This window comes from Molothrus ater, chromosome 8 (assembly GCF_012460135.2).
Source record: "Molothrus ater isolate BHLD 08-10-18 breed brown headed cowbird chromosome 8, BPBGC_Mater_1.1, whole genome shotgun sequence".
Lineage (NCBI taxonomy): Eukaryota > Metazoa > Chordata > Aves > Passeriformes > Icteridae > Molothrus > Molothrus ater.
The window spans coordinates 31,548,868-31,558,691 of NC_050485.2; the positions used below are offsets into that span (position 1 = coordinate 31,548,868).

Sequence of the window (9,824 nt, forward strand, 5' to 3'; positions counted from 1 at the left end):
GGAATTAATTCCTCCACAGAAAGCACTTCATGGGTCACTGCTTGGAGCACTTTGTGGGTCACAAGAGTCTGCTGCTTATATGCACATATCTAGGTCTATATCTTAATGTCTCTCTAAATATATATATATATGTGTGTCTATGTGTTGGATTTGGACCACTCAAGTCTCAAGCATAGGCTTAATCCTCCAAAATATTTAATGCTCTGACCCTGATCCAGCAAATCCCATGGGCAAATGTAATGAGGCTGTTGGAGGAGTCAGAGGCTGTGCCATGTGGTGACAGGATGGTTTTTAAGCATGTCTGGCACTGAAACGTGAATAATTTCCTGCTCCTGGAAGAATTTGCCTGCAGGGCTGGTGGAGCTGAGGTTGGTGTGATCAGAGGTGCAACCAGAATAGGCTCCATAAGTAGCACTCTTGAACACCTCTTTATCCTGTAAGTTATCCTCTGCACAGGATTAGGGATGGAGGAGAAGCATTAAGGCTCTAATAGCAAACAAACTGCTTTCTTTGCCTAATGGTGCATCTCTTGGATCTCCATGATGTGGACAGTCTTCAGCCTGCTTCTTGTCAGCTCCCTTTTGGTCCTCAAAAGTAAGTCAGCTCCTTTTTCTTTCCTTTTTTTACTTCATTTGCATTCCCTACCTCAAGCATGGCTGAGCCTCTCTGCTGTTCTGGGCTCCTCTCCTGGGCTGGGTTGGTTTCAGGTCGTTTTGTGTGTGTGGTTAGCAGCACAGAATTGCACCTCTGTAAAGATAAATGTGTTTGCTAACAGATTCAAATGTCCCCACTGATAGCAAGGGTGGGATTTCTGCTCTGCAAGCTTCAAATGTGGTGTTGGAAATATCTTCATAACTCATGCTTGCCTTCCTTTGAAAATGCCATGTAGTTTGAGGCAAGAAAGAGGATTGAGGTATAGTTGTGGTGTTTAAACAAGAGCAAAACTCAAGATACATTGCTGTGCTTTCCAGCTGAATTGGTACTTCAGGAGAAGAGGAAAATTGGATCATTGTAAGATTTTATGTGTATACAATGGGCTTTCTCATGGTACTGTGGACCAAAGATCATGATGGAGGGGGGAAAAAAAACAACATTTGGGCTCTGCTCTGAAAACATTACAAGAAGATATGGATGCAGTTACAGAACATCAAATGTTTCTTGTATTATTTTAAATGCAGATTATAACAACTAAGTAATCTGTGGTTGATCTTTTTTATTATTTTTTAATCAATATTTGACCCATTTCTAAAAAAATAAACATTGAAAAGATTTGCAGACTCTTTGGATTTTCCAAAGCTTTTTTTTTTCATTTTTTAATGTGTGCTCGAAACCATACTAGAAAGATTGATATTTTTAAATACTTCTTGTAAATTCTAAATGGTCTCTTCTCCCTCCACCCAGGTGAAGCACTGCAGTGTTACACCTGTGTAGGTTCTAGTGATGATGACTGCAACAGACAAGGAAGTCAGCAGTGCCCAGGCCACGCAGACGCCTGTGCAGTCATTAGAGGACAAGCAAGTAAGTGTCACAAATGTGTCAGACCTGTTGCATTTGTCAAAAGAAAGAAAGAAATAATCAGTGTTGGAAAGAGAAGAGTGCTGAGTAAGTTAAGGAGAAAACCAAAATTAAATGTCTCCTCTTAAAATAAACCCCATTAATGGTTCTCAGTCCTAGTTTTGTTGTCACAAAATCCCACAGGGAATGATTTGTCAGTGTGCCACAATGAGCTGCACCCACTCTGTGGGAAAGCTAAAAAGAAGCATTTTAACTATTGCCCACTTTTTGCTTAAGTGACTTAGCTGGAAATTAGGATGGAACAGAAGCTAATGAGCCCCTGCACTTGGGCACATCCCAAGGTATTTTAGCTGCACCAGTTGCCTCTGAGATAAATCAGAGTTATTTTAGTGGGAGCTGCTGGTGCGCTGCCTTGTTGAGGTCGTACTCATTTTCCTGTGATGAGCAGCCAAACCCGAGGCTGTTGCTCAGCGCTGGGGGGTCAGGCTGGTGCTGGGGGGGTGCAGGTGGGAGCAGGGGGCCGTTTGCAGCCCCTCTGGGCTCACTGTGGCTCTGTTCCAGGTGGCATCATGAAGTCCTGCTCGTTCAGGTCCTTCTGCGAGCGGGCGAGGCGCGACGGATCGAGGGCGCCCGGGGTGAGCGTGCACTGCTGCTACTCCAACAACTGCAATGCCAGGAGCCTGGCTCCCAGGGTCACCAGCTCCTGCAGCCTCCCCCTCCTCATCCTCACTCTGCTCTGGCACCCCTTGTTGAAGCTGACATGAGGGGCAAAATGAAAACAAAAAGTATCCTCAAGCAACAGCTCTGCCTTCTTAGCAAGGGGTGATAATATTTGCTAATCATGTTGCTCCATGTACCATTTATCTCACTAGGCAAAAAGCTGTAGGAAGACCTGACAGATGTTTAGATAAAAATTGTTTCATCTGCTAAATAGGTCTTGATCTCTGTGTAAGGAATGCTGCCCTGTTGCTTATTTTCCTGCAATTTGGATAAGGAGAAATCTTGGCTGCAGGTAACCTGGTAGTAAGGTCAAGGGCAAATGGCTGCCAAATGCTTTTTGCTGTTGGCAGATATTCAAAACCAAGCTAAAATTTTCAAGCACAAAGTGACTGAAAATTCTAGCAAGCAAGTTAATCTTTCAGAGCATATTGGCATGCTGGACAAAAGGAAACTTGAAATACAGATGATTTAGTATTAATACAAATTGGTAAGAGAAGGTGATTAAGAGATGATTTAGTATTAATAATGATGATTATTTAGTGTATACAGATGATTTAGTATTAATACAAATTGGTAAGAGAAGGTGATTAAGAGAATAATGCATGGAGGTATATTCTGTTGTATATGATATGTTCCTGACAGGGGGGCTGGAACTGGATGGTCTTTAAGGACCCTTCCAACCCAAACCATTCAATGGTTCTATGCTTGTGTGTGTATTTCCTTGGAAAAAACACCTTCCAGTCTTCTCTTTTCTGATCCTTTGAGAATTTTGCCACAGCATCAAAAGAAGAAGAAAAAAAAGAGTTTGGAAGTTGTTTTTGAACTGGTACTCCATCCAAAGATTGGCTCAATCTATCTCCCCTGCTGGTTTTAAAAACAAGTGATTAATCCCTGTCTTGTAGGCAAATTATAACTTAAGTTTATAATTCTTGAGGTTTCAGTTATGTAAATAATTCTCCACTGCCCTAAACTGCAGTCTTTGAGAGTAAGAGTGTATATATCTGTACAGGTCTCCTCCTTCAGTGATGTGGTGGAGTTGAGGTGGTTTATCTATCTTTTCATTTTACAAAGTGAATGAAATTACTTGGAGGTCTTTAGAGGTGTAAAGAGGGACTAAATCAGTATTTTTAATAAACCCATTCCTGGCAGTTTTACCAAGTAAATGATCCAGAAGGGGTCACATAGTAGAAGGCATTGTGCATCACAACCTCCTTTGATCCAAAACTCAGAGCACCAGGCAAGCAGATGAGTGAAATTTGTAGATTTTAATGTCCAGCTGTGATGATCTGGTCCAACCCCTGGCACACAACATGCACAGGACTGGCTGAAAGTCCAGCTGGTGTAACTGAAGTAGAGGTGGTCCTTCCAGTTCTAGTTTTAGTTGCCTAGTAGGAAAAAGGTTAGGTAATGAAATTCATGGAACTCACAAAATACGTGGCAAAGTAGTTTTTCCTCTAGCTTTGTGCTGTGACTTTTTTTCAGTACAATTCTTTGAAAAATCAGTTCTGGGCAGTGTGTAGTAGAATTCTTCACATTGACCAAAATTTTATTCAGGTTGCAAACTCTAGAGCTGCTGCAAAGGTCAATGAGTGAGCCCTCCCTGCCGAGTGTAACCCTTGCCTGCCTTGTAGCTGTCACAGGGGCTGAGCTGTCTCCTTGTTTTTCTGTGCTCTTTCCCAGTGTGGATCCTTCCATCATCTCATGTAGGTTGTGGCTTCAGACTGGCTGGATTCTCCTGGGTTTTGTTCAGGTGGGCTCAGACAAGGCAGCTTGGTCTATTTTTAGTCTCTAGGCACCACTCTGATAAAGCTGTTAAATATGAAGATTGCAACAATGCAGCAGATCTTGGCTGAGAATGTTAATTTGGACTCCAGTGTCTCATTTGTATAAAAAATCATTTAAATTGGTGTAAGTATTTTTCATTTCATTCTCAGCTTGAAGCAGTTCCTTCAATCTCTTCTGCTACAGGAAGCAGGTATTGATTGTATCTTTATCTTCGTATGGTTCTGTGATGATAAATCTGTATTGAATGTAATCTCTGTATGTGCTCAGTGCATTTCCTTAATGAGAAAATAAATTACATGCAATGGCTGACATTGTCTCTTGGTAAACACAACTGCTTCTTTTAATTGGGATTTCCAGCTGCATCTGGTGCTTTGTTTCCCTGCAGGAATCCTGTTGGGCTTTGTTGTTTTTTGTTGGTTTTTTTTAATGTGGGATATATTTCTTAAATCTGTTGGATAAAATAGTGGATGTTGGTAGTGTTCTTGCTGCTATATTTCCATGGTAAAGTAAGAAGGTAAATCTCTATCCTCTTGACAAACACCATCTGTCATTCCTGACAGCAGCCAGGACTGGGATCTTCAGGCAGCTCCCAACGCCTCCAGCCACTCCTGCCTCCCAGCTCATCACGGGCCCTGCTTTGCTTTTTACAGCAAAAAAAAAAGACATTTTTTCCTGCCCAATTATGACCCTGAAGTGTCTGCATGTGGATATCTAGGAAGGATGAGGAACTTTTGTGGATTGGTGTTCTCAGAGCGGTTTCGTGATGGTTTTTGGCAAGCATTGACAGGAAGACAAGCAAAAGAAACAAAAACAAAATAGAAGGGATCTTTTTTAAACTCCATTAAATTGCAGAAAATATTTTAATGCTTTTGTTGTCGTGACTGTGCAAAGCTATTCCCAGTCACAGGTGCAATAGAAAGTTGGCTGTTCTGAGGTTAATTCCTGCTGCAGCCACAGGCTCCTTCTCCTTTAATGTCAGCAGCAGAGAGGCTGATGCTGAAATGCTTTCTGCTGCAACTTAGAATGACAGCACTTCCTTTTCATCTCTTGTATCAGCTGGATTTATGTAATGGCTCAGTTGGGTAAGAGCTGGGTGTGAGTGTCACTCTGCCCTTTCACCTCCAGGAAGGATCTCCAAAAAAATTCCTTTCTAAGTGAGAGAAAATCCCAGTTGTAACTACAGCCCCAAATCATTACTTCCACTATTTCTTTCTATCCTCTTGTTTTTGGCTGTACAAACAGCATTCCTTTGTTTTCCTGGTCTTGTCAAGGGCATCCATTGCCTCTGGGACTTCTCAGGAGGGGGCAGCTGAGCAGAGAGCCTTGAGCTCTCTATAAGAGTGAGAATTTGCCATTTAATTTGTGTCTGTTCCTCCACACCTGCCTTTTCCACAGTGAGCACAAGGTACCAAGTTGTCCCTTGTTCTTGGTGCAATTCTAAGCAATCCTTGTGGCCTTGAAAATCTAGATCAGACAAGATCAGCTCAATTCTGACTGTGCAATTTGATGAAAGTTTCAAGTACATCTTGCTTGTCACAAACCACAGTTTATTTTTTGACCTTTTTTCCTCATGTGAAATTTCAGTCATGCATTTCTGTGCAGTAGGGATTAAACAAAAACCACCCTTGCAGCCTGTGTTAGCATGTTTTTGTGTGCAAAGAAAGCCCAACTGTGGCAGATTTCACTGAGAGCATCACTCCAAAGGGTCTCAACCTTTCTGGACCTGCAGATGTTCAGGACACAGCCCAGAGCTGCTGGCTGTGGTTGGTAACATGCCCTTGGGGAGGATTTCATGCTTCTCAATCAGAATTCCTGAGTGCAATTCCTGGAGCCCTCTTATCACCCACAGCCAGCAGTGCAGGGGGTGTTTTTAATTGGAAAATTTGTGATATACTCAGAGGTGGCATATTTACTCACAACAGAGTGGGGAAAATGATAACAATGTTAATCCCATGAAGAGTGTAGCAAGAAATTCACAGTGTTGGCAGTGTAGGTGCAGGTGAACTTTCTTAGCATCTGAGAAAAAATAAAAAACCCCACAAGTGAAAAGCCAGTGTGGGATTGAGTTGGGAAAAAGCACAGAAGCAGCTCGTGCTTGGCAGGGTGGCTCCGTGGAAAGTAGGTCTTGTCAAAAACATCACATTTGGGGTTAGGGCTTTTTGCTGATAAAGGCAAATACATGGGTTTTTTGCAACACTTTTCATACAAAATCACAGTTGTGATACACAGACTGAGAGTTCAAGAGCCAGGAGAGTGAAAGACTGCAAAAAGCAAGTTCTCAGTGGAAAATCTTCCAAGTGGCGTCTTGAGAGAGGCGAGCTCCCATCATCTCCCGACAGCCTCGGGACGGTGCCATGAGAAGTGTGACAAAAAGAAGGGGCTGTCAAAGCTGTGCCATGTCTGCATGGAGACATTCCTGCATGTTGCCATAGGGATGGGTTTCCAAGGGAGACAGGTAATGCACTTTTCTGGAACAAAACTAAAGCAGAGGGATGAGGGTGGGAGGATGGGGCTGAGCATTTTATCACAGAATCGCAGGATGGTTTGGGTTGGGAGGGACCTTAAATCCCACCCAGTGCCACCCCTGCCATGGCAGGGACACCTTCCACTGTCCCAGGTGCTCCCAGCCCCAGTGTCCAGCCTGGCCTTGGGCACTGCCAGGGATCCAGGGGCAGCCACAGCTGCTCTGGGCACCTGTGCCAGGGCCTGCCCACCCTCACAGGGAGGAATTCCCAATTCCCAAATTCCCATCTAACCCTGCCCTCTTCTTTAGCCACCCAACCCTCCTTTCTTCCATGTTTAGCACTAGTAATCCCTTAAGGAGTGCACTTTTCCTTAAAATTCCTTACAACTTGTACAGCAGCCTGACTTAGCCCCACAGGCAATACTCCTCTTAAAACCCTCTTAGCTGCAAGCCCAAAAGACTTGCAAGTATGAGATAATGTTTGACAGGTGAGGAGGAATTTCTCTCTTGAAGCAATTTCCCTTCTCTCAGGACTTCCTGCCTTTCATCCTCACCAAAATAGTTTTAATTTTTTCCTTTAAATGCCCAAGGGGAGAAGGTATTTGAATACTGGCAGAGACTCAGCCAAAAAATAAGACTGGTGTCCAAATCACTGATTGCTGCTGCCTTCACTGGAGACATTCAATGTCATGTTTTAATGTCAGCCATTCTCAGTTTCTGATTTTCAGTGAAAAAACAATCAGTGTCTGTAGGTCTGGAGCTCAGAGGGACTGGCTGCTCTCTCTTCAGCCAGGTCACAGCCTGATTTTCCCTAAAGAAACTTTTGATTCGTGGATTTGGTCCTGTGCTCTCCCAACCTAAAGAGAGCTTTTGCAACATATCCTTGAGATCCTGAGGGTGTTCATCTCCTTTTAGGAACTTTTCTTTAACCCTTTTACAATTTTTGAGGGCTTTCCAATGCAAGCAAAATCTCCACAAGTGTTCAGTTATTAAATTCAAGCTCTCACCTTTATGTGTCACTGGAATGACATTTCTAATAGGAGGATAACCTCTGAATTTCCTCCTCACACTCTGCTGATTACCAGCCTTAATCAGCAGGGTAAGTTGTGCTCTAATTTTGCTGTTCTGTGGGCATTTGAAGTTCCAATGGCCAAAACTCATATGAGGCAGCTCCAGAGCAAAGTTCTGCCCCGCTGGTGCCAGCCAGGAGCTGAGAGTAGCACAGGATCGATCAAACCACAGCTGGGGCTGCAGAGCTGGGGTCAGGGCACACTTGTGGAGAGATCTGCAGTCACAGAAGGGAAATGAGCACCCTGCAGTGTCCAGTGATGATTTGAGCCTCACTTCTGATGCTCTGCATCCCTGAGAGCTGGCTGTGTGTAGCCATGGTATTTTCTGAAAAATCCTTTCCTTAGGATTTTTCCTCCTGAGAAGCTGAGAGGCCTCAGGAACAAAATGTAACAATGATTATCTGCTGCTGTGGAATGCAACAGGTGATTGGTCATGCAATCTGGGATTGGTCTCATGTGGTTGTTTCTCATTAATGGCCAATCACAGCCCAGCTGTCTGAACTGTCTCGGTCAGTCACAAGATTTTATTATCGTTCTTTTCCTATTCTTAGCCAGCCTTCTGATGAAATCCTTTCTTCTATTCTTTTAGTATAGTTTTAATATCATATACATCATAAAGTAATAAATCAGCCTTCTGAAACATGGAGTCAACATTCTCATCTCTTCCCTCATCCTGAGACCTCTGTGAACACCACCACAGGTGTGGCTGGGACAGAGCAGCAAGGAACAAGCTCTGCCCTCCTCTCCTTTAGTCCTTAAGGGTTAAGTTTCACTTTTTGGAGCTGTCTTTTTGCACTGTACCATGAACAGTGCTCATGAGCACTTGGCAGTCTCCATCTCTTGTTTCCACATTCTCCCAGCCAGCTATGACTCCTCATATTGGATAAACACGTCTGGTTTTGTTAAATATTCTGTTGCAGTGATTAGGGCTCTGCAAAGAGCAAATCAGTGACTGAGATGAAGCAAATCCAGGAGTGGGGGCAGTGAACTGGGCCGGGGAAAAATGTTCCTGGGGAAATCATCCGAGCTGGGCTGTGCCTGGGGGCACTGGCAGAGGTTTATCAGCATTCCTGGAATCAGGGCTGTGAGCAGGAGAGATCCACCAGGCCCCTCTGCAGTGCTTTGTGCAGCAGCTGAAAAGGAGAGGTTTGTCCCTGGTTTGCTTTGTTTCACTCACCCCAAGGCTTAGGACAGGAGGAGCTTCTCCTAAAGCATCTTCCCAACACCTTCCAAGCCATTTTTTTTTTCCAGATTTAGGAGATTTTTCTTCTGAATGCCAGCACATGGATGTCTGGTGCTCTTTAAATGAGGAGGGGTTTGCAGAGTTTCATCAGTTGCTAGTAATTTCATAAATAAATAATAAATTAGGGATAAATTAGGGAGAAATGAGGGTCTGTGCCAGCCAGAAAGTTTTTCAGAGCTGGCCTCAATGGAACTCTTCTGAGGAAGATGACAAGCATGGGGAGAGAAAAAAATCCTGCTTTGATTTGACACCTCCTGTTAACATCAGAGCAAAGCAGTCCCTGGAAAACCCAGCTCCTCAAAAGCCAGGCTCCCTTGTGGAAACTGAGAACAATACTTTGCTCATGAGTGATCAGGAGTGGAGTGATCTCATCTGACCTTTGCTTTAATAGGGCTTATCCAAAGCTTTTTATGCTGATCCAAGCCTTGGCTCTGGGCTGCACTGTGAGCCCAGGCTATTCGGGGCAAATCCTGGTGACCTCTCCTTCAGCTGCTTCCTCAGGAGGATGAGGAGGGGATTACTGCCCATGGATGGGCTGTCCTGAGCCAGCAGATAAAACACTGCTGCCTGTCTTGGGGCTGATTCCTAAGGCATGGTGTGCTGGAGGATCTCTCTGTGCCCAGTCTCACAGAGCAGCTCTCCAGGAGACAGATGGCCTGTGGGCTGCACTGGTCCCAAGAAATACAGTCACTCACAGGCTTAAAATAGCTCTCTTTTAAATTTTATTTTCTTGTCTAAACCACTTTTGCTCTAGATTTGCCCAGCTCCTGCAGAAGCATTTCCATTCCTGTAATTTCCATACCTGAGATCAAGGTGGCCACGAGCCCCGGTCAGGCAGAGGAGCTGGGACTGGGGCCAGTGGCTGCAAGTGGGACAATGTTCAGTGATGCTGGTGGCCCTGGAAGGCTGCCCTGGCTGGAGTGAGGTGCCTGCAGACAGACAGACAGAGACAGACACTGACCCTCAGGTGTCCCAGCCTGTCCCAGCTCCAGGTTCCCTCCCAGGGCCGCCTGTCTGGATGTCAGCT

General features: G+C 44.4%; 1 protein-coding gene across 1 annotated transcript; it reads left to right on the plus strand.

The window, feature by feature from the left end:
• The first annotated feature begins 19 nt into the window (after positions 1 to 19).
• Positions 20 to 4,329, plus strand: LOC118688530 (CD59 glycoprotein-like). Its single transcript, XM_036386186.1, has 3 exons — positions 20 to 594; positions 1,402 to 1,518; positions 2,077 to 4,329. Exons 1-3 carry the CDS (start codon positions 540 to 542, stop codon positions 2,277 to 2,279), a joined length of 375 nt encoding a protein of 124 aa, XP_036242079.1. The 5' UTR covers positions 20 to 539; the 3' UTR covers positions 2,280 to 4,329.
• Positions 4,330 to 9,824: the final 5,495 nt, after the last annotated feature.